Raw genomic sequence first — 25510 nt, 5'->3', positions numbered from 1 at the left:
TGAAAATACACAATAAGGAATCCTCCTGTTTCAAGGCCCCCATAGGAGTACCTCAGGGATCCTCCTTATCTCCTACCTTGTTCAACATATACTTACGCCCTCTATGCCACCTTCTAACAGACCTCAATCTCAAACACCTTATTTATGCAGACGATGTTCAGATAGTGATTCCCCTTAAAGAATCACTAGACAAAACACTTGAATACTGGGAATCTTGCCAATCAAAAATCAATGACCTCCTCACCAGCTTAAATCTCATCCTAAACTCCGCCAAAACCGAACTAATTCTCATTACTCCTGAAAACAATAATCATCACTCTCACACTTCAAACATCCCCCTATCTTCTCAAGTCAGAGATCTAGGAGCCATTATTGACAACAACCTGAACATGAAAGCTTTTATAAACCGCACCACAAAGGATTGCTTCTATAAATCACAGGTACTAAAAAGAATTAAGCCTCTATTCCACTTTCAAGATTTCAGAACAATACTTCAAGCAATAATCTTCGCAAAACTAGATTATTGCAACGCCATACTCCTGGGAATTCCATCTTCATACACCAAACCGCTGCAGATGGTACAAAACACAGCAGCCAGAATCCTTACAAATTCCAAGAGAAGAGACCACATCTCACCCATCTTAAAAAATCTTCACTGGCTCCCCATCCAAGTCAGAATCCTCTACAAAACTATTACCATCATCTACAAGGCAATCCATCACTACAGCTCCCTAGACCTTCAACATCCACTCAGCCCCCATATCTCTCAAAGACCAATCAGAAAAGTACACCAAGGATCCCTTAAGATACCGAACACAAAATCCACACGACACACAACAGCAAGAGACCAGGCTTTCTCAACAGCCGGACCCTCACTTTGGAACTCCATCCCCACTGATCTGCGACTAGAACCCTGCCTACCAACTTTCCGCAAAAGATTGAAGACCTGGCTTTTTAAACAAGCCTTCCCGGATAACTTATAACCATCACTTGCTACTGAAACAATGCTACTGTAAATATTCACTACGTTATTATTATTAAGTTATTAAGCAATTATCCCTGTACAAATCTTTAAGCCCCACCGTTCCTTTCTTTCTCTCTCCCAGTTTTCTTACCCCTGTTTTTTGTAACTGCTTCCCCTTGCACTAGTTTAGTTCTACTGTTCTATGCACCCCAGTTACTATGTAAACCAGCATGATGTAACTTGCTCATGAATGCCGGTATATAAAAAACTTAAATAAATAAAATAAAATAAAAGATAATATAAAAATAAATTGGGTAATTCCAGACCTCCACAGTCCTTGGGCAGCTGAATGTATGTAGCCATACTTAAATGGAAAACTTTTTTGTGCCAAATAAATGAAGAAATATATCCATGTAAAGTTACAAAAAATGTATGTGTGACATTACAAGGGATCTGCTGAAATAGATAAAGGAGATTTGGTGTTGCGCATCCCGGCCGCGTTGGCACCGTGGCTGGGCCTGCTCACCTCGCACTTCCTTTGACCAGCTCCGGGCATCTCTCCCTCGCAGCCGCAACCAGCTCACGACATCCTCGGGCTCTCCGCTCACCATCGTCCTCGCAGGCCTCACGGCAGAACTCCCGTCGGGGCTCTGCGTCGTCATCGAACTCAGCCACGCCCCTAGGCACGCGTGCGGCCGACGTACAGCCCTTTAAAGGGCCCAAGGCAGGAAGACCCGCGGGGGTGCCTCCCGATGACATCACTTTGTCTCCCTACTTAAGGCGAGGCCCTGTCCCCAGGACCTCGCCTTGGCAATCGGGTCGACACCGTTGGTGTACTAGTTTGCCTTGTGTTCCAAGTGTCTCCTGTTCCAGCATCTCTGTGTTCCTGTATCCTTCCCAGGTAGTACCTCTCTGGACTGACCTTTAGTACTGACCTCTGCCTGCCTGACCATTCTCTTGCCTGCCACCTGGAACAGACTTTTGCCTGCCTGACCATTCTCTTGCCTGCCGCCTGGAACAGACTCTCGCTTGCCTTGACTACGCCCGGACTGATTCTGGTATTGACCCCTGCTTTGGTTGACCTCTCCTGGACTGATACTCTGGCTCTGACCCTTGTGCTTCACTTGGACACTCTCTTATGGCCTCCTGTGACAACTGGGCCAACCTGTTTGGAAACCAACCGCGGCTTCCACTTGGCTAGACCTACAGGTGCTGCCCTGTCTCACCCGAAGGATCTCCCTGAACTGTCGCCTCCCTGAGGTCTCCGGAGCTTCCTGTTCAGGTCTAGCTCATCCATTCAGCATCAGCCGCACACCCTTGCTCGTGGTGGGCACACTTCTCAGGGAGACCACCGGAGACCCATCTAAGTCCAGGCGGTCCGGGTACCCAAGGGCTCAACCTGCAGAAACCCTGGACTGTTATTGGCGAAGCTCCAGCTAGCCTCTGTCTCCTTGTGTGCTCCGCCTCCTGGTGGCAGGTGCTCTCTGGGTCTGATCAGAGGGCCGTACCAATCCTGCAGCAGGCCAAGGGTCCACCTCCAGCACAACATTTGGTAAGACTACCATTTTGATAAGATTTATAGGCAAAACATCCAATATATCAAGATCTTCCTTGATCTTCCAAAGAACTGAGTCATGGTTCAATTTAAATAACTCCCTAATATTACCAGAAACTTGAATTCCCAAATACAGAAAACTATCTCCAACTATAGCAAAGGTGAACAAAAACTCAGTTATCTTATTGCTGGGACACACAGGCAATATCTGGGACTTGGAATAGTTAATCCGATATCCGGACACAGAGCTATATTCCCCAACTAAGAAACTGAGCAGCAGGCTTGGAAGCATTTGTAAGAAAGTAGCAAGAGTAATGTATGCATGAAGAGTGATCACGTGAGTTATTCTGTGAAAGCATAACCCAGACAACATTGGGGATGCCCTGATCATATATGCCAAAAGTTCCAAAGCTAGATTAAACAAAGGGATGGTAACTTTCAGGCAAAGGGCCGTCGACCCCATTTTGATTACTGGCAGCCGATGGCCCTTTGCCCTTACTATGTCACAGAGGCTACCGCCACCATTGGTCGACCCCAGTGACATAGTGAGGGCAAAGGGCCGTCGGCGCCATTTTGACTACTGGCAGCCGACAGCCCAAGTCTAGGAGATCGCTCCCAGACCCCCGCTGGACCACCAGGGACTTTTGGCAGATCTTGGGTGGGTTAGAAGGGTAGGAGGTTGTAGTAAATTAATTTTGGAGGTCTTGGGGGGGGGGGGCGTCAGGAGGGGGGGGGGTTTTGTTTGATTTTTACTTTTTTATTAAAGATTTGTTTGCGAGCCCTGAACCCCCGCTGGACCACCAGGGACTTTTGGCAGGTCTTTGGGGGGGGGGGGGGTCAGGAGGGTGGGGGTTGTAGTAAATTATTTTGAAGGTCTTGGGGGGCGTCAGGAGGGTGGGGGGTTTTGTTAAGATTTTTACTTTTTTATTAAAGATTTGTCTGCGAGCCAGATGTAGCCATCAAAAGAGCCACATCTGGCTCGCGAGCCATAGGTTCCTGACCCCTGCATTAAACCATGTCTTTCTATATGTTCTGTGATTCTGATGTTTAGAACACTTTCCACTATTTTTCCTGGCACTGAAGTCAGGCTAATCGGTCTGTCGTTTCCCAGATCGCCCCTGGAGCCCTTTTTAAATACTGGGGTTACATTAGCTATCCTCCAGTCTTCAGGTACAATGGATGATTTTAATGATAGGTAACAAATTTTTACTAATAGGTGTGAAATTTCATTTTAGAGTTCCTTCAGAACTCTGAGGTGTATACCATCTGGTCCAGGTGATTTACTGCTCTTCAGTTTGTCAATCAGGTCTACCACATTTTCTAGGTTCACCATGATTTGGTTCAGTCCATATGAATCATTACCCATGAAAACCTTCTCCAGTATGGGTACCTCCCCAACATCCTCTTCAGTGAACACCGAAGCAAAGAAATCATTTAATCTTTCTGCGATGGCCTTATCTTCTCTAAGTGCCCCTTTAACCCCTCGATCATCTAACGATCCAACTGACTCCCTCACAGGCTTTCTGCTTCAGATATATTTTAAAAAGATGTTACTGTGAGTTTTTGCCTCTACGGACAACTTATTTTCAAATTCTCTCTTAGCCTGTCTTATCAATGTCTTACATTTAATTTGCCAACGCTTATGTATTATCCTATTTTCTTCTGTTGGATCCTTCTTCCAGTTTTTGAAGGAAGATCTTTTGGCTAAAATAGCTTTTCACCTCCCCTTTTAATCATTCCGGTAATAGTTTTGCCTTCTTTCCACCTTTCTTAATGTGTGGAATACATCTGGACTATGCTTCTAGGATGGTATTTTTTTAACAATGACCACGCCTCTTGAACACTTTTTACCTTTGTAGCTGCTCCTTTCAGTTTTTTCTAACAATTTTTCTCATTTTATCAAAATTTCCCTTTTGAAAGTTTAGCATCACAGCCGTGGATTTGCTTACTATCCCCCTTCCAGTCATTAATTCAAATTTGATCATATTATGATCACTATTGCCAAGCAGCCCCACCACCGCTACCTCTCTCACCAAATCCTGTGCTCCACTGAGAATTAGATCTAAAATTGCTCCCTCTCTTGTCAGTTCCTGAACCAATTGCTCCATAAAAATGTCATTTATTCCATCCAGGAACTGTATATCTCTAGCATGGTCTGATGATACATTTATCCAGTCAATAATGGGGTAATTGAAGTCTCCCATTATTACTGCACTACCAATTTGGTTAGCTTCCCCAATTTCTCTTAGCATTTCACTGCCAGTCTCACCATCATGACCAGGTGGACAGTAGTATACTCCTATCACTATAGTCCTCCCCGACACACAAGGAATTTCTACCTATAAAGATTTATTTATTTATTTATTTATTTGTACCCCGGTATAGCACTGTCCCATTGTTTGTCCTCCTTCCACCATGTCTCTGAGATGCCAATTAAGTCTGTGTCATCATTCACTGCTATACATTCTAATTCTCCCATCTTACTTCTTAGACTTCTGGCATTAGCATACAAACATTTCAAAGTTTGTTTTTTGTTTGTATTTTCACTCTGCTTTTTAATTGATAGGGATATGTTAGGATCTTTTAGCTTAGGTGAGTTTTTAGTTACAGGCACTTGGACTACTTTTTTTTATTCTTGGAACCTCACTGTCGGGATGCCCTAATTCTAATGCATCATTAGTATCCTTTGAAGATACCTCTCTCCGAACCATATGCTGCTGAGCGACTGTCGGCTTTCCCCTTTGTTCTAGTTTAAAAGCTGCTCTATCTCCTTTTTTAAAGGTTAGCACCAGCAGTCTGGTTCCAACCTGGTTAAGGTGGAGCCCATCCCTTCGGAAGAGACTCCCCCTTCCCCAAAAGGTTCCCCAGTTCCTAACAAAACTGAATCCCTCCTCCTTGCATCATTGTCTCACCCACGTATTGAGACTCTGGAGCTCTACCTGCCTCTGGTGACCTGCGTGTGGAACAGGGAGCATTTCAGAGAATGCTACCCTGGAGGTTCTGGATTTAAGCTTTCTACCTAAGAGCCTAAATTTGGCTTCCAGAACCTCCCTCCCACATTTTCCTATGTCGTTGGTGCCCACATGTACCACAACAACCGGCTCCTCCCCAGCACTGTCTAAAATCCTATCTAGGTGACGCATGAGGTCCGCCACCTTCACACCAGGTAGGCATGTTATCAGGTGATCCTCATGCCCACCAGCCACCCAGCTGTCTACATTCCTAATAATGGAATCACCAACTATGATGGCCAACCTAACCCTTCCCTCCTGGGCAGCAGGCCTTGGGGAGAGATCCTCGGTGCAAAAGGCCAATGCATCACCTGGAGAGCAGGTCCTTGATACAGGATCCTTTCCTGCTGCACCCGGTTGATGCTCTCCAATCATGAGACCTTCTTCCTCCAAGACAGCACCAGGGCTGCCAGTCTGAAGTTGGGACTTGGCTACTATGCCCCTGAAGGTCTCATCTATATACCTCTCTGTCTGCCTCAGCTCCTCCAGGTCTGCCACTCAAGCCTCCAGAGATCGGACTCGTTCTCTGAGAGCCAGGAGCTCTTTGCATCGCATACACATGTATAATTCCTCACCGGCGGGTAAAAAATCATACATGTGACACTTGATGCAAAAGACTGGGAAGCCCCCCTCTTGCTGCTGGACTGCTGCCATCATCTCAAATTTGTTCAGTTCCTACTTAAGTTTTAGGTTGCTATGGGAGTAGGAATGTGTCTAATTAATGTTCTTTAAATGTATTAGGGAATTAACTATATGTCTAGTAGTGGCCTACAGGGGAATGAACAAACTCTCAATAAGGTTTTGTTTTGTTTTTTTAAGTGGCACCTGCCTATAAATTAAAGGATGATCTAGGAGTGGGTGGGTGAGGGGTGGGAGGGTTGGGAAACCAAACAGTCTAACTTAGTTAGTCAGCCAGAGTGACTCACTGCTCTCTTGATTAACAAATGTTGGTACCTAATCAAATATCAAACACTCTAACTACTGCTTACTAGCTGCCTTACTGACTGACTATTTAAAAATACAGTCTAACTTCTGTTTATTCGCTGCCTTACTGACTATTAAAAGCACAAACACACAAACACACTAAATAATATTCCCAAATAGTTAACTTTTCCCCAATACGTTTTAAAAAAGACAATGTCCCAAGCAAAAACTTACTGATTCCTTTCAGCCACCAGCAAGGTGATCCTCTCCTCTCAGTGCTCCCACTGGCTTTCGTGAAGCTACTAGGACACGGGAAACCGGCTCAGAAAGGTTAAGAGGTTGAAGTATTAACCTTTCAACATCCAGGCAGTCAAGGAGAGGGCCTGGAGGTTGGGGTGACGAAGGCAGATGCTGTTCTGACTGATCAGATGTGGATCCTTCCCCAGAGGAATGTGCCGGAGTACTGATAGGTCGTGGAGAATTGGAAACCAGACCTGGCGTGGCCAGTGACGGGCTATCAGAATCATTAGCCCCTTGTCCCTTCGCAACTTCACAGGAGTCTTTGAAATGAGCATAAGCATAAAGGAGATCGCTGGCCCACGAGAGGGAGAAAACATCTCTTGGCTGAAGGTGTTGGCTGCGAGTGAGAGAGCAGAAGTTCCCTACTTTGCGGTTGTGAATTGACACAAAGAGGTCTATGTGAGGGTAACCCCAATGTTGGAATATTGAGTCCGCTACAGTGGGGTTGAGGGACCACTCGTGCGGTTGAAAAGTGCGACTCAGCTTGTCTGCCAACACATTGTCTACTCCCGGCAAGTAGGTGGCCCTGAGGTACAGCGAGTGCGCAAGAGCTTCCGCCCATATCTGTGCAGCTTCCTGACACAGGAGGTAGGAGCCCGTTCCCCCTTGCTTGTTGATGTACCACATGGCCACCTGGTTGTCTATTTGGATCAGGATGACTTGGTTGGAAAGGTGATCCTGAAAAGCCCTGAGAGCATATCTGATTGCATGAAGCTCCAGGAAATTTATTTGGTGTTTAGCTTCCTCTGGAGACCAAATGCCATGAGTTTGTAGGTTTGCAACATGTGCACCCCAGCCGAGGTTGGAGGCATCTGTTGTCAAGGTTATTTGAGGGTCTGGAGCCTGAAATGGAAGGCCTTAAAGCAGACTGGATTGGTTTATCTACCAAGCCAGCGACAAGTGGAGCTGGTTGGTGATGTGGACAATGGTGGACATTGGCTGAGAAGACTGAATCCACTGCGATTTTAGAGTCCACTGCATTACTCTCATGGCCAGGCAGGCCATGGGAGTGTCATGCACAGAGGTGGCCACATGACCCAGTAAGATCAGAAGGTGGCGTGCAGTTGAGTGTTGTCTGCAGTCGATGGGCCAGAGAAGCTAGAGTGAGAGCTCAATCCTGAGGTAGGAAGGCTTTCACTTTTAGAGTGTCCAAGTCGGCCCCTATGAACGATAGGGTTTGAGAGGGAACTAACCTGGATTTTGGATAGTTTATGCGAAACTCTAGGGAGATCAGGGTATGGCATGTGAGACGTCGAGACATCAGTGCAGCTTGCTGAGTAGGAACCCTGATCAACCAATCATCGAGATAGGGGTAGACGTGGACACTTTGACTCCTGAGAAAGGCAGCTACCACTATGAGGCACTTGGTGAAGACTCGTGGGGCAGATGCTAGGCCGAATGGTAACACTAGATATTGGAAGTGTTTCGGGCCTACTAGGAATCACAGGAATCTGTGATGTGACGGAGTAATGGAAATGTGTGTGTAGGCGTCCTGGAGGTCTAGAGAGCAAAGCCAGTCTTCCTTTTGGAGAAGGGGAAAAAGAGAACCCAAGGTCACCATCTTGAACTTTTCTCTTTGTAGGTATTTGTTTAAGGTGCGAAGGTCCAGAATTGGGTGAACACCACCTGACTTTTTTGGTATCAGGAAATACTGGGAATAGAACCCCAGCCCCTGTTGGGAGAGGGGCACTGGTTCTATTGCTTGGGACTGGAGGAGGAGGAGGGAGAGCTCCTGCTCCAGAAGTGGTGAGTGGTCAGATGTTCCCCACGTCAGCCGAGGTGGGGAATCTGGTGGAACAGAGAGAAAGTTGAGGTGGTAACCTTGGGTTATTACAGCGAGTACTCACTGATCTGTGGTGACTGTATGCCATGGTTTGGAGAAGTGGCACAACCGGCCTCCGTCGGGAATAGCCGGAAGTGGAGGCTGGGTACTACTCTCTAGGAAGAAGTCAAAAGCCAAACGCTGGACCTGGCTGGGGGGCTGGCTGTGACTTCTGTACTCAAGAATGCTTGGATTGGCCTTTTTGGTAAGGCTTAGAAGCTCGAGCCCTGGACGCCAGGGGATAGAATCTCCTTTGCCGGTAGAATTGTCTCTTGGAGTCTCTCCTAAAAGATCTTTTGGAAGAGGAAGAGAGATCAGAAGGCAGCAAGGAGAGCTGGCGCAGAGTCTCTTGGTGGTCCTTGAGCTGCGCCACTGCTTCTTGAATCTTTTCTTCGAAAAGATTATCCCCAGCACAGGGCAAGTCAGCTAACCTGCCCTGTACTTCTGGTCTGAAGTCTGAAGACTTTAGCTAGGCCCATCTTCTCGCACTAATTCCTGCCACCGAAACTCTGGAGGCAGTGTCGAAGATGTCATATGCCGACCGCACTTTATGTTTGCAAGCATCTAGACCCTTTTGTGCTAGGGCATGAAGTTGGTCCTGGAATTGCAGAGGTAAGGCTTCAACAAATTCCTGAATCTTCATAAACAAGGCCTATTGTACTGGGTCATGTAAAATTGATAGGAAGCAATGCAAGAGATGAGCATTGACCCATGAAATACTCGTCTTCCAAACGCATCCAGAAATTTCTGTTCCTTTCCTGGGGGAATGGAAGAGTGGGGTTTGGAGCATCGTGCCCTCTTCTGGGCTGACTCCACAACTACTGAATGATGATCTAGTTGAGCTCTCTGGAAGCCAGGGGCTGGCTGAACTAGATAGATGGCATCTGCTTTATGGTTAACAGGTGCCACAGTGCCAGGGTGCTCCCAATTTCTCTTAAAAAGGTCCAAGAGGATGTCATGAATAGGGATAGACATGATTTCCTTAGGGGCATCGAGAAACTGAAGAAGTTCTAACATCTGATGCCTAGAGTCCTCTTTGGTCTGAAGCTGAAATGGAACTGTTTCAGACATTTCTTTTACAAAGTTGATGAAGGACAAGTCCTATGGAGGAGAACGCTTCCTTTCATCAGGAGGAGAGGGCTGTGAAGGCAAATCATCTGTATCCTGGGACAAATCATCGGTCCAGGGATTGTATGGCTCATCACCAGCTCCCATATGTTCATCAGAAGGGAGTAACGGTGTTATTCCGAAAGGTCTGGGCCTAGGCATCAATGGCCTTGAAGGTGGAATCGAAGGCATCGATGGAGGCATCAAAGGCTTCAATGGGGACATCAAAGACATCGAGGGAGGAATCGATGGAGGCACCGATGGAATCGGCGACATCGATGGATGCGTCGGTGGTAGCACTCCAGAGGGTGGAATGGAAATCGGTGTTTTTTCTTCTTCTTCCGATGACAAGGGTATCGGTGGGGAAGAAATCGGGGCCATCGGTTCCCTCGGATCCACCAGTGGAAGGGCACCGATTAACTTATCCATGCTTGCTAATAGCGGTGCAAATGCCATGGGTATCAGATCGGTGGCCGGAGCAGGAACCGGCACAGCATCGATGGAGGTTTGAACCCCTGGAGTGCTTTACCGATGGCCTCTTGGATCATCTGATCCAATTCCTCATGGAAACCTGGGGCATGGATACCTGGTTCTGGAGTAGAAGGCAGCACTGGCATAGCCGAGGGTCCACCGGTGAAGGTGGAATCGCGGATCCTGGCACCTGTCCAGGTGGGGAACGCCTCAGTGACCCAGAGACAGAAGAGGATGGGGCCTTTTCTGTTCGGGACTTCTTTGTCGGTGGCTCAGACGATGTCGATGCCGAGAGCTTGCCTGTATCGGTGGCCTGAGCTTTCCGATGGCGGTGTCAATGTCTATGTTTTTCTCGATGTTTCCCTCGGTCTTTCTCCTGAGGAGGAACAGAGCGGGTTGACACCCGCGGAGTCGTCGAAGCCGGTCGGGCAGCAGCGGTTTCCCGGGATTGGTGCGAAGTAGACGGCACTGGTTCAGACGACATTGATGCTATCGATGGAGTCGGAGTTTTTAGCGAAAGAGAAGTCCCATCTTCTCCAGCCGAGCCTTGCGACCCTTTGGTGTCATTTGGGCACATTTGGTGCAAGTAAGGACATCATTGTCGGACCCCAAACACATTACACAGACCATGTGGGTCAGTGATGGACATCGTTCGAGTGCAGTCAGGGTCACCAATGGAAACCAGACGCCATGGCCTCGACAAAATTTAGCCGTGGAACGGTCGATGGCCAGTAGGCTGCGAGGGAAAAACTCGACGGGAATCGACCGCAAGCAGATAAAAAACTTACCGTTCGACCGCGGAACAAAGATATCGATAAGAGGGACCCCTGTGGGGTAAAATCTTTTTGAAAGTTTTGATGAAGTTCCATGAGGAAAAATTCCTGTCAGGAATCTCTGAAGAGCTCCTCAACCCGCGTGGCTACTGCTGCGTGGAAAAAAGAAGACTGAAGGAGGACCCCTGCTGGCTGCAGGGTTGGTGCTATGCTGGGCATGCCCAGTGGGTGCCAGTCAAAGTTCTAGAAACTTTGACAAAAGTGTTCCGTGTTTGGGCTCCATCCTGATGATGTCACCCATATGTGAGGACTACCATCCTGTTTGTCCTGTGAGAAAGTCTTATCTAGTCCAGCATTAGGCTGCCAGGGTAAGACTTTTTTTTTTTTTTTTTAAAGATAGATGGGCTGGCTGCAAGAGTCCCAGTGAGAAAAAACAACAACTTTCCTCTTAGCATAGGACTAATTAAAGATTTAACATCAGGTGACGCTTACTCTGTGCCTGGAAAATATATATTTGAAAACAGGTTCTGTAATAGCGCTGAATTGAAAGCAGCACATTGTCACTGACAATCATAAAGCAGATTCAACTCATCCTAACGGTAAAGTAGTAACACCAACACAATACAACAGAATACAAAATGCCTTCCCTTCGCAGACAGACAAAAGTTTCTCTGGCATACAGATTTTAAAAAACACACTTTTTTTATTTAGGCAGAATGCCTGATCACAGAGAAATCACAGGAGTTAAAACATGAATCACATAGCTAGCAGCAACGAGCAGACTGCCAAACAGAAAAATGCTCGCCAGTGTTGTACAAGTGTTGAAATCCATGTTTTTCAAGTTTCTCTCAGTTGTTGAGCCCAAGCCATGCTGCTAATTAAATCATCCCCTCCCCCACCACCAATCTGGATCTTCATCCAGATGCAACACAGTGCATGTTGCAATAAACGGTCTATTGTAGCATCGCTATCTATTGCATTCTTGGCTCTACATGAAGCACATTAGCTGCTCACTGTGCTTTTGAAAGGTAAAAGGGTTTGATCTGCAGCAACCTGCCCTAAGCACATGGAACATTTCAATTTATTTTTATCCCATACAGTTAAGCTAATCACTGATAAGTCACCCTGAAGGAACTGAGTTGGGGATGGCAATGCCACACTCACTGAAGGTTCTTTCTCGGAGACTAGTCTTTGTTACCTGCAGCTCCAATTTTCTCTTTTGTCCTCCGTTAAAAAAAACAACAAAAAACAGACCTATTTCCTCCTCAGAATTAATTGCATTTATTTTTGAAGCCAACAGGTGTATGTTTTTTTTACATTGTTTCTGCAGGCAGCACATCACTCACAGTGAGGCTTATTTATTTAATGAACAGCAAGATAGCCTGCAGAATTAAAGAGAAGTTAATCTTCTAAATATAAACAATCAAAACAGAGAGAAAGCAATGACTGACATCAACAGAATTGCTGCAGATGTGATATTTGGCAAAAAGTCTGAAACTGAAAGGAAGATTTTGCCTCCTACCTTCACAGAGTCCTCCCAGGTTTTCACAGCTTGTTGGTTCTGTAGTGGGTTGGGTTGCCAGGGATGTACCTTTAGCAATCAAGAAAAGATATCATGTTATCCCATCTGGCAGTCAGCAGCAATGCTAGTTTTAGGATCAACAAAGTTAGACAATTCCATTCTTACACTTTTCAAACTCAGGATGGCTCTAGTTCTAAAAAAATAAACATTTCAAGCGTTGCTAGTGTGGAAATGCACTTATGATGGTGCAGAACCCTGTTCCAAGCACATTTTAAAGCCATTTTGATTCCTGAGACTCCAGGGCCAGTTCCAGGTACTGCTGGCCAGTTGAGTATTACAAATGGTAACCGGGAACTGTTTGCGGAGGGCAGGCTGAGCAGTATCTGGGGAAGGAACTACATTTCCTGGCAAGCACAGGCAGAGCAGTCAGAAAGAGCAGGCAAGACATAGCTGTCAACATAGCAATGGAATTAAGCTCCCACTGGCTCCCGAGATGTGAAAGTAAAAAAAAAACCCAATGTTTATTCCTTAAAGCCACATCATTTTTCAAGTGCAAAAAATGAACAGAAAGAAATAGTGACAGACAAGTGACAAACAGACATTTTTTAAAAAGTACATTTAGAGGCCTATGCACTAAAGCTTAGCAGGTACACTAAGTCAGTTTACTGTGCATGCTAAACAGCATGGCATGCACTACAGAGTAAATTCTGAAAGATCTGCTGAGCAGCTCAATTTTGGGCTGAATGATCTCCTTCAATCTAGCCGTTCAAATTTGACTGGCTGGAATTGGGATAACCATTTGTGCGAAGGCGTTGCTCACTTAAAAGTTACCAGTTAGCACATTGGGGGTTTGTTTTTTTTTTTTAAATACCGCTTACATATGTACAGGAGCGCAAGAGTTCCCATGGACACTGCACCGCCTTTTCCTGCAAGCGAAAGAAGGGGGGAGGGGGAGCACACGCAGATCTGAAAATTCCATTCTGTGTACTTCACTCCCCTGAGCTCATGATGCTCGCTGGAACGTTCCTTTTTCGTGTGGCCAAAGGTATGCTCTGAGGGCAATTTCCAGACAAGCCAGTTTATCTGGGTAAATTATCCTCACAGGCTGTATGGCCTAATAATTGTCAACCCCCTATTAATAATATAAATATTCCAGCCTTTATTTCAATGAAATTCATAATCAATAGAGGCAACAAAAGAAGAAAAGTAATTCTGTGGTACTTATTAGAAAGTACTTATTCACAGAAAGGGCTGAATGTGCATGGAACAGACTCCCAATGGATATGGTAGAGGCAAAACAGTAAGAGAATTCAAGAAAGCATTACTACTACTACTAATACTACTGGCAAACATTTATATAGTCCATTTTAGTTGATTGAAAGAATGGTGGACAATGCGCGCCTTATCAAATTGATCAAACTTAAGGCCTGATTTACTCTCATTCTCTAAGGGGAAAAGGCTTAGTAATTGAGACCCTCAGCTTGGGGTTTTGATTGCGATAGGAGATGAACAGATGAATTTTCATCTGCATAAATATGGCATACTATCCTAGCAATTTTCCAAAGCCTTTCATGTGTGTAAAGTGCACTAAAAGGAGCAAATCCTATGGACAACTCAATGGCATATACTAGGGATGTGAATCGTTTTTCTGACGATTGAAAATATACGATATTTTCAAATTCGTCAGAAATCAGGGACTCCCCGAAACCGACAGGAAAACCCCACGAAATTGTACACAAAAACAACCCCTAAACCCACCCTGACCCTTTAAAACACATCCTTTAGCATCCCCCACCCCCAAAAAACTTTTTTAAAGTACCTGGTGGTCCAGTAGGGGTCCCGGGAGCGATCTCCCGTTCTCGGGCCGTCGGCTGCCACTAATCAAAATGGCGCCGATGGCTCTTTGCCCTTACCATGTGACAGGGGCTATCGGTGCCATTGGTCGGCCCCTGTCACATTGTAGGAGCAATGGATGGCCGGCGGGATTCCTGAAGACTAACACCCTGCTGTCCTAGGAGAAAACACCTGTTACAGGTAAGCTGTTTCAGGTTACCTGTTACAGGTGCTTTCTCCTAGGACAAACAGGATGGTAGTCCTCACATGTGGGTGAGTACAAAGCTCCAGACTGCCCCACTCAACTAGAGAGACCAAGAGACCGAACAAGGTGCCAACGGGCACAACACAACTGCGGCGCTGTAGGTAAACAGGGAGTGGTCTAGGTCCCACAAGAAGCACGAAACAAGAAGAGTTGGGTTCAAAACTGGAATAGATCACGCAGGATGTACTGACCAAAGGCACTGTCCTGACGTCCATCCCTGTCTAGACAATAATGAGCCGCAAATTTGTGAAAAGAACTCAGGTTGCAGCTCAGCAAATTTCAATGACGGGGATGGCATGCAAATGAGCCACCGACCTTAAGATAGACTGCACAGAGTGAGCTTTTACTCTGCCGGCTAGCTGAAGGCCTGCCTGTGCGTAGCAGAAGGCAATGTAATCCGCCAGCCAGTTAGACAAGGTCTGCTTCCCCACCACCACACACAGACTGTTGGAATCAAAGGACATGAAGAGCTGGGTGGACTGTCTGTGGCTCGCCGTGAGATCCAGGTAGAACGCCAAAGCCCATTTACAGTCCAAGGTATGAAGCTCCTGTGTATAGTAGAACAGCCCATTTGGGGGCGGGGGGGGGGGGGGGGGGGTGAGCATGGGGAAGGGTTGATGCAGTGAGTGTTATTTTTGTGGTTTTATACCATGAGAGTTTATCTTTGGGAAATGGCCTTCAAAATTGCAGTGATTTTATTTAGAAACATCAGAGGATGGAGCTTTTCTTCAAGGTCGTGAATCTTAACCTCATAGATTTCAGTATAAATCTGAAAACCTAGAAAATTTCTAAGAGCAAGTTAACTCTCCTCGCAATATAGGAACATTCCAGGTTGATGTGCGGTGTGTGCACACATTATGCTAATATTCAACTCAATGGGATCTGAAGAGCTTCTTGAATGGCAAGAGGAAAACGGAGGCCACTGGCACAGAAGAGCGTATGCATTGATAAACCAAAGTCATTCGCTCTGAAATGTCATCACTGGAAATGAGGAGGTAAAAAAAAAGAAAGTACCCACACAAACTTTGTAGCAATATGGGAAGTTTGAACATTTCTGATGCCACAAAAACACAACTGTTGAAAGCAAACAGTTTTCATATTTCTCCCAGGAATAACAGTTGACTTTTGAAGCTTTACAGGTTTACCAGCTGTTTTGCGCCCCTAGGAACTGTGACAAACTGAGCGTACGCCCAAAAAGGTAACCCATATGATAAATATTGATTTGTATTTATACAGGAACGTTGGTATAAAAAAAGTTATAAATAAATAAATATGGAAGAATTGGTTGTGTCTTTCTCACAGCAACTGGCAGGCTCAGTCTGAAGTAAAATAACGAGAGAGTTGATCGAATCTGCATTTAAAAAAAAAAAACAAACTTGCAACAGTCAAAAACATGTTGTACAGCACATGCATCTTCTCAGATCTGAACTCCTCCATCAGCCAGCTCAGCACGGCATGCCAGGTTAATCTTTTTGGGCCCCCCTTGCTCAGTTTTAAACTGTGCTAAGCTCTCCAAACTTTTTTACCCTTTCAGTACTTTACAAATCTGGAAATTCGAAAAGTCGTTCACAAACTTGTCCCATGCTTCCCTGAGCTCTCCTCGGCTGTTTTTAGTTTGACTGAACTGGAGGGCAGCCAGGTTCCACCTCAGAGTCGCTGTCCAACACCTCATTAGTTTGGCTGCAATGTCATATGGACACACTTTACTGTCAAATATGATGCAATTTTTAGAAAAAAAATGTTTTAACATATGTCAAGTGATGATTTTAATTCCAGCTACTTTTGGAAAAAATGCAAGACATTTCCCTCAAAATAAATGTATGGGACAGGACAGGAATCACTTTCAAACTCAGAGGTCATTACAAATCTGTCTTTAAGGTTGCAGCAAATCACCTGGATACTGGATTTTGGTCATGCTCACTACATACAAAATTAGAAAGTGAGCCCCATTAGCTTGTCAAAAGTCTTAAGCCCCTGAAAACGTTAGCCCAACAAAAACATCATCTCTACCCAACTACTTTGTTGGCTGCTAGTTTAAGGCATTTTATTAAGAGGGTGAACTCCGTTCATTTTCCAGTCTCCTTCTCCCAGTTTCCTCTACCGCAGCCACACCGATCTGTTTCTGAAATGCTTCATGGAGAAATGTAATACAGATAGCCAGGTGGCAGAAAAAAATTGTATCATCCCAGTAAAATGAGAAAGACACTAGGAGTTTCCAGGAAGCACTCCTGCCTTAACAGCAACAGGTCAATATGGGTCTTCTACACAAAGCCCTTCCTTCAACGTGACCCGGTTTATCTAAGGAACTGCCTGGCATGTACATCGCACTGTTATCAGCTAAGAAACACCAGGTGGATCCCATTTGGTGCTTCATAAGCTGCATTTCAGTTCATTTATTTAGCATACATTTTTTGATAACCCAAAAACTAATGGGCTTATTTTATGGTAATGCACAGATCAGAATTTTTTTAAAAAAGCAATAAAAAAAATCCAGTTTCATATTAAATAAAAAAATATATTATGATTATTTTTTAAATAAGCTTCCGCTTTGCTTTGGAAGTAGCTAGAGTCTGTACTACCTGATGGAAGAGTTTAAGAGCATGGGGTGTACTTATTTCAGCAAAATCAAATTATCATGTGCTGGGTGGCAAGAAAGGATCAGTCCAACATGAGGCAGGAAATGATTAATGGTCCATTTTACTACAGGAGATCTTGAGATATTTCACATTCTTTCTCATTGTTTTCATGGATATTCGGGGAAATAGATAATTTGAATCTCTTATTGCCAAGTTTCAGTGGTGTTGTTGCAGCTGCTACAGATATGTTTATTTTTGAAAGGTTTTATTCTAGTAAATAGGACTCTGTCAGGTAGAAGAAAATATTAATTTTTAAGAGAGGGTAATTGCCAAAGAAATTTCTATGGGCAAAGTAGTGACTCTACCTGCAGAAATAACCCTTTGTAAAATTGACACCTGCATAAAATTACACACACGCACACACACACAAAATCTATGCATTTACTTGTATGTTTGGAAGGGAGAGGGGTTCCAAGAGATGGAGTCTGGAAGGGGCTGGGACCTACATGCATACTTTTTAATTTTAAAATTTATGTGCATAGGTTCTTTTGGCAAAATTATGGGCACCAAACAGCAGGTGTAACGATGTGCACGTGGTTTTGCCCGAATAATTTTCTAAGCAGATTTAGGCATGTAAGCCTGCTTTGATGTAACCTGGTGTAACTTTGGTGTAATTTATTTAATTTAAAAACCATTTCTAACCTACGCAATCTGGCGTTCTCGGCAGGTTATAATTATACATTCATAATAAAAACAAATTAAAAATAAATCTATACAAACTAAACAGAGCACAGACAAACAAAAGCAGCCCATGTTTCCTTCTATACTATGGCCAATCATATCAGATAAAACACACTGGACTCTGATTCTACAAAAAGCCTGATTAAAATAAAACACTTTTACCTGCTTCCTGAAAGTCAAGTAACATTCAATTGATCTCATTTTGTTGGATAATTTGTTCCAAATAAATGGGCCCACAACAAAAAAATGACCTCTATCTGTTCTCTGCCAGATGGAAGGAACGTCCAGCAAATTCCAGCCCATCGATCTCAATGCTCCTGAGCGTTAGTAAATCATAAGAGGTGAGCCAACACACTGAAATATCACCGCTTAAGGCACGGTGGATCAGAATTACGATTCTGAATTGGATCCTCCAGAAAACAGGCAGCTAATGCAAAGATTGCAAGACTGGAGGTGGGGGTGGGAGGCTGAGACAGAGGTTGGCCACCTGTTGACACTTCAACACAATCATTGGGCATACCAACACACGGAGAGTTGCAAACGTCCAACCTGGATATCACTAAAGATTGCAAACAGTACAAAAATCGGTGGTAGCTAAGATACTTTCAAAATTGGTGTTATTTATGTATGGAGCTGCTGTATTACCTGCAGTGTGATAAAATAATCCTCCTTAAATATTATTTTGGCAACGCATGCACATTTATCAAAAAAATAACGGGCCCGAAATTCAAAGCGTGTTCAGGCTATTTAGCCAGATAAGCGGGACTTATGCAGCTAAATAGAGGCCGCTGAATATGCGTCTATGTTCAGCAGCCGCCACTTAGCGTACAAGTCCCTTATACGACTAAACATTACACTCACAAAAAGTAGGCATGTCTGGGAGGATTGGGAGCGGAGCGAGTTAGCCATACAACTGTAACTTTCCGCACGCTCCCAGCCACATTGAGACATGATGGCAGACCCCGTCCCCCCCACCATCTCAGGGCCACAAGTTTGTATTAACGTCTTTCCTACCCCCTTTTCCAAAAATCCCTGGTGGTACATAGAACACCACCCCCAGCCTCCTCACAAATCCCCAACTGAGCCATAACTAAAAATTACTTAGGCGGGTTAAGCCTCCCTTAATTTACTAAGGATCAACCCTCCCTTCCAAAAAACCTCCTTGGATCCTCCCCCCTCCTTACTGTAAAATTCCTGGTGGTCTTGTGGGGACAGCTACAATCCCCTCTCGCTCCTGCCCTCTGACACTCCTTTTCCCTTACATGCCAGCTGGAACCATTTTGGGAGACGGGGAACCAGGGGAGAAGGGGCTACTGCGAGGCAAGTAGGGGAAGCCAGGGGAGGGGGAAAGGGATGCAGGGCAGAGGGATGGGTAGAGAGTGGGGGAGAAGGGGGTGAGGAGATGTAGGGCAGGAGGAAGAAAGAGACAGGAGATGTTGGGCAAGGGGTGATGGGAGGGGCTCAGGGTATGTAGAGCAGGGTGAAGAAAGACAAGGGGATGTTGGGCAGAGAATGGACACATTCACTGAAGTGGAGTGGAGTCATAGCCTAGTGGCCAGAGCAATGGGCCATGAACCAGGGAATCCAGGGTTCAATTCCCACTCAATGATTGCTAAAGGCAAATTACCTTTCCTTCTGGCAAAATTAAATGTGGTGAATGACCTTTTGCTTGGGACTCAGGAGCAGGGTCTCTGGACTGCAGATAACCCTGGGTTACTAGCCTTACGGAACTTGCTAAGTGAATTTTTGTTTCTGATTGCATTTATATATTAGTGGCTATTATAGAAGTGGTGTACAATTGTAAAATTGTCTGCCTGGTTTTTAGGAGGGGGCAAATTATTAACTAAACCTAAAAGGGTGCCTGCTTGTCTGGGGCACAGATTAAAAAAAATTACAGAATGTCCTTCATTCAATGCAACAATTGTGGGGCTTATGTCCCAAGGCCTATCATTTGGAGAATCAAAACCTATCCCTTTTGCCTTCAGCTGTCTGCTATTATAAAGGAGCTGATTCATCTAAGGGAGGAAATATCCAGGTTTCAACTAACCTCCCCTTCCTGGAACCATCCAGTATCTCTTACCCTTCTCCCTCCGAGCTTACAGAAACCCAGGAAAAAAAAATGTTTTACAGTGGGCTCAGGTAAAACAAGACATGTGACAAATAGACACCCACCTTCCCAAAATTTACAGCATCCTGTGCATCAACTTCCATGTCAGACATCCAGGAGTCAAAAAACCCAGGAGCAATTGGATAACAGTAGGCTCAGGCAGAATAAGGCCTATGATGAAGAGACACTCACACTCCCCACTGTTACCCTTACAAAATGCTTGTTCTGTATTGGAGAATGAAAAACATCTCAGCAATATCATTTGAAATGTTTGCTAAAAATGAAATCGTCCAATGCACCCAGAAGCCCTTCAACAGAATCCAATGTCAAAAAAGAAAGCTGCTTCTGCTAGGAGACTCACTAATCAGAGGAACCCATCTGGGAGCACATTTTGATGGTGACAACAGTTAAATGCCTTCCAGGATCCTCAGCTAGTAGAAATGTAAACCATAGTCCAAGTCATTGACGAAGAAAGTAGGGACTTTTGCTATCAGTGTTATCATCCATCTAGGGATCAATGACCTCGATAGAAATGGCTGCTATGAAGTACAAAATGATTTCCAAAATCTAGGAAAAGATAAGACACACTGCAAAGTCTATTGCCTTTTCGGAAGTACTACCTGTTCATGGAAAAGGAAATGAGAAAGCTATGCCATATAGATAATTTCAATTCCTGGCTCAAAACCTGGCGTACAGAAAGTGGTTTTGGATGCATTGGAGGCTGGGGTCGTGTATGGAGCAGCAAAAAGGCTTTATGGAAAGGACGGCCTACATTTGTCTGTAGCAGGAAGGAACATACATAGTGAGAAATTTAGATCATATATTATCAGGCATTTAAACTAAAGATTGGGACTGGTAAAAACAGCCAATGAAATTGACATGTCACCCCCATGCAACAAAGGAAGTTGGAGGAGAATATAAGAAAATCAATCAGCTCGAAAAAGCAGAAAAGGTATCTAGGTAGTGCAACAAAACAAGAGAGAAATATTGGAAAGTGAGGACTACAAATGCTTGCAGTTTGGGCAATAAAATCCCAGACCTGCAGGCCTTAATGGTGGAGGCAGACTTGGACACTGCTGCAGTCATGGAGACATGGTTTATGGATTCTAATGATTGGGATACGTCCATACCGGGCTTTAACTTGTTAAGGAAGGACAGAGAGGACAGAAAAGGAGGAGGAGTAGCTCTTTATGTCAAAAACAATACACAATCAGCTGAACTGCATGGAATATGGGTTAGAGAAAAAGCATTATGGGCGTCCTAAAAAAAAAAGAGGATGGTGCATCCATTTATACTGCAGCGGTTTACAGGCCTCTGACTCAATTGGAAGAAGTGGACAGAGATCTGGTTAAGGACATCCAGAAAGTGGGAAAGAAGGGAGAAGTATTGATTGTTGGAGATTTTAATCTGCCGGATGTAGACTGGAGAATCTCTTCTGCACAATCTACCAGAAGTAGATACATAGTGGATACTCTGCAAGGGTCTCTATTCAAACAGATGGTAATGGAACCCATGAGGGAAGATGTGATACTCGACTTGGTGCTCACTAACGGGAATAATGTCTCTAATGTCCGGGTGGGAGCCCACCTCAGCATTAGTGATCATCAAATGGTATGGTTTGATATTGCAAACAGGATGCAGCGAAGTCACATGAAGACCCGGGTTTTGAATTTCAAAAATACGGACTTTGTCGAAATGGGCAAGTACCTGGAGGTAGAATATGTTGCCATTATGTCATCTCTTATCTGGACTAGGCCTCAACAACTACCTCTATGCAGATGATATTCAAATATTGATACCAATAAACGATACATTAGACAAAACTCACAAACTGATATCAGTGTACCTAGCAATAATTAAGCAGCTTCTAACACAAATGAAACTTGTTTTAAATATAAATAAAACAGAATTTATTTTATTAGAAAGAAAAACCACATTAATAAGTCAGCTGCCATTAGTGCCCCATGATAACTCAATGTTTAAACTTGCGGATAAAGCACGTGATTTAGGTATAATAATTGACCCCGAATTAAGCCTAAAAAAGCATATTTCGTATAAAGTCAGGGAAGGACATGCAAAGCTGATGACACTAAGACAACAAAATGATTTCAGAACAGTCATTAATTTTTTCTAGTACAGATTACTGTAATGCATTATTTCTGGGTCTACTTGCAATTACAATCCAGCCACTTCAGCTCCTGCAAAACGCTGCGGCAAGATTATTATTAGGAATTAATAAAAGAGACCACATAACACCTATCTTAATTGCCCTCATTGGCTCCCGATTGAATCACGCATTCAATTTAAAGTCCTTTGCATTTTACATAAAGTAATATATGGAGACCAAAACGAGTGGCTACAAGCCACCATACAACTCCATACCCCACAGAGAAATCTTAGATCAGCGAACAAGGGCTTTTTGACTATCCTGTCAGTAAGCTCAGCTAGGCTATGCCAAGTACGAGAGAAAGCAGGGTCATTAGCAGGTCCAAAAGTGTGGAATAAGTTATCTGTTGAATTGAGAATGCCAGCTGATTTTAAAGTTTTTACAAGAGAACTAAAAACCTGGCTATTTAAAAGAGCCTATAATAAACTGCCTGAATCTGATTTTAAATAATTAATCTCTTTTATACTGTATTTTACTACTTTTACTTACTTTATACTGTATGTAGCATTATCGAGAGAGTCTGTTCTAGCAAAGCAGACTGTGGAGCCATATGAGACCGATAGTAAAACTAACATACTTTTATCTCGCTTTTATCTGTTCTTTTACACTGATACTGGATTCTATCTATAACATTATATTCAAAAGCCTTTTATCTTTTTACTTTACTTGTTTGTCTTACACTATAACTATGTATTTATGTTCTTAATTTTGTAAACCGTTGTGACGGTATAACTGAAAGATGGTACAAAAAATCTGTTAAATAAATAAATAAATAAATAAATACATAAATAAACTAGAAGACTGGGAGAAAATGGGAGAGGTGGAACAACAGTGGGCCAAACTAAAATAAGCAATTACAAAAGCAACAAATCTATATGTTAGAAAGGTAAACAAAAGTAAGAGAAATAAGAAACAAATCTGGTTCTCAAAGGAGGTGGCTGACAATATAAAAGCAAAAAGAACAGCTTTCAAGAAATATAAAGGATCCCAAAAGGAGGAACCGGGAAGAAAATCTGGTGAAACTGAGGGAGACAAAGAAGTAAATCAAGAAAGCTAAAAGTCAGGCGAAAGAAAGGATTGCCAGAGGTAAAGAGAGGTGACGAACATTTTTTAGATATATCAGAGAAAGGTCCAAAGTGGTATAGTGAAACTAAAAGGTGACAATGATCTATGTGTGGAGAGAGATAAAGAAAAGGCAGAAATATTAAACAAATGTTTCAGTTTGGTGTTCACTAAAGAAGATCCTGGAGAAGGAACTTTGCTGGTTGACAAAACAATTGGTGGAAATGGGGTAGATGAAACTCCATTTACAGTAGAGAATGTATGGGAAGAGCTAGGAAAACTGAAAGTGGACAAGGCCATGGGGGTCAGATGAGGTTCATCCCAGGATACTGAGGGAGCTCAGAGATGTGCTGGCGGGTCCGCTGTGTGACCTGTTCAATAGATCCCTGGAAACAGGAGAGGTGCAGAGTGATTGGAGAAGAGCGGTGGTGGTCCCGCTTCACAAGAGTGAGAGCAGAGGAGGCCGGAAACTACAGGCCAGTTAGTGTCACCTCAGTGGTGGGTAAATTAATGGAGACTCTATTGAAGGAAAGGATTGTGAACTATCTACAGTCAGGAGAATTGCTGGACCCGAGACAACATGGATTCACTAGGGGAAGGTCCCGTCAGACAAATCTGATTGATTTTTTTTGATTGGGTAACTAAAGAATTGGATCGAGGAAGAGCATTTGATGTGATCTACTTGGGTTTCAGCAAAGCTTTTGATACGGTCCCGCGCAGGAGGTTTGTGAATAAAATGAGAAGCTTGGGAGTGAACAACAAGGTGATGGTTGACAGACAGAAGACAGCGTGTGATGGTAAATGGAACCTACTCTTGATGAGAGAGCGGTGTTAAGCGGAGTGCCACAAGGATCAGTGCTGGGACCGATTCTGTTCATATCTTTCTGAGTAACATTGTGGAAGGGATCAAAAGTAAAGTTTGTCTATTTGCAGATGATACTAAGATCTGCCACAGAGTGAAGACGCCGGAGGGAGTAAAGAGAATGAAACGTGATTTAAGAAAGCTTGAACAGTAATCGAAGATATGGCAGCTGGGATTCAATGCCAAGAAGTGTACAGTCATGCATCTGGGGTGTGGTAATCCAAAATAGCTATGGGGTAGATTTTCAAAGGGTTACGCGCGTAACCCCCGAAAACCTACCCCCGTACATGCCAAGCCTATTTTGCATAAGCTCGGCGGCGCGCGCAAGCCTCGGGATGCGCATATGTTCCGGGGCTTTCAAAAATGGGCGGGCTGGGGGCATGGCGGCGGTCTGGGGGCGGGGCCGAATCCTCCGGCACAGCGGCTGTGCCGGGGGACGGCGAGCTGGCAGGAGTAACTCATCGAGATAAGGTAGGGGGGATTTAGGTAGGGCTGGGTTAGATAGGGGAAGGGAGGGAAAAGTGGGGGGGGGGGGGGGGGGGGGGGGGAGTAAAAAAAAAGTTCCCTCCAGGGGAACGGGGAAAGCCATCGGGGCTCCCCTTGGGCTCGGCGCGCACAAGTTGCACAAGGTGCACAGGTGTGGGCCCTTGCGCGCGCCAACCCTGGATTTTATAACATGCGCACGGCAGCGCGCGCATGTATATAAAATCGGGTGTCCATTTGTGCACGCCAGGTAGCGTGCACAAACGTACCTAGCGCGCTTAAATTTTAAAATCGGCCCCTATATGTGTTGGGGGGTGAAGGGCTGTTGTGCATGGGGCAAGAGAGGGACCTTGGGGTGATAGTGTCTAGCGATCTGAAGACAGCGAAGCAATGTGATAAGGCAATAGTTAAAGCCGGAAGAATGCTGGGCTGCATAGAGAGAGAAATAACTAGTAAAAAAAAAAATAATAATAATAAGGAGGTGATAATCCCCTTATATAGGTCCTTGGTGAGGCCTCACCTGGAGTACTGTGTTCACTTCTGGAGACCATATCTCAAAAGGGATAGAGGCAGGATGGAGGCCGCCCAGAGAAGGGCAACCATAATGGTGGGTGGTCTCCACATGAAAGAAGAGAACTGAGCATGTTGCAAACAGACTTATGAGGAGAGGTTGAAGGACCTAAATATGTACACCCTGGAGGAGAGGAGGTGCAGGGGAGACATGATACAGACTTTCAGATACCTGAGAGGTTTTAATGATGTACAATCAACAACAAACCTTTTCCGTGGGAAGGAAATCAGTAGAACTAAGGTTCATGAAATGAAACTCCAGGGAGGAAGACTCAGAACCAACGTCAGGAAACATTTGTTCACGGAGAGGGTTGGTGGATGCCTGGACTGCCTTTCCGGAGGAGGTGGTGAAAACAAAAACAAGGAAGGAATTCAAAGGGGCATGGAATAAACCC

The 25510-nt window shown here is 44.5% G+C and overlaps 1 protein-coding gene across 6 annotated transcripts in view; it reads right to left on the bottom strand.

Moving 5' to 3' along the window:
- Window positions 1-25510, bottom strand: part of ADGRG6 (adhesion G protein-coupled receptor G6) — a 338817-nt gene that overhangs the window by 134761 nt on the left and 178546 nt on the right. For all 6 annotated transcript variants that reach the window (XM_029596503.1, XM_029596505.1, XM_029596506.1 and 3 more), the window contains exon 4: window positions 12450-12518. In XM_029596503.1, coding sequence (XP_029452363.1) covers window positions 12450-12518 — 69 coding nt within the window. The remainder of the gene's footprint in view (window positions 1-12449; window positions 12519-25510) is intronic.

Source organism: Rhinatrema bivittatum, chromosome 3, assembly GCF_901001135.1.
Source record: "Rhinatrema bivittatum chromosome 3, aRhiBiv1.1, whole genome shotgun sequence".
NCBI lineage: Eukaryota > Metazoa > Chordata > Amphibia > Gymnophiona > Rhinatrematidae > Rhinatrema > Rhinatrema bivittatum.
The sequence above is the reverse complement of the archived record's forward strand: the minus strand, read 5'-3'. Positions and strand labels throughout refer to the sequence as shown.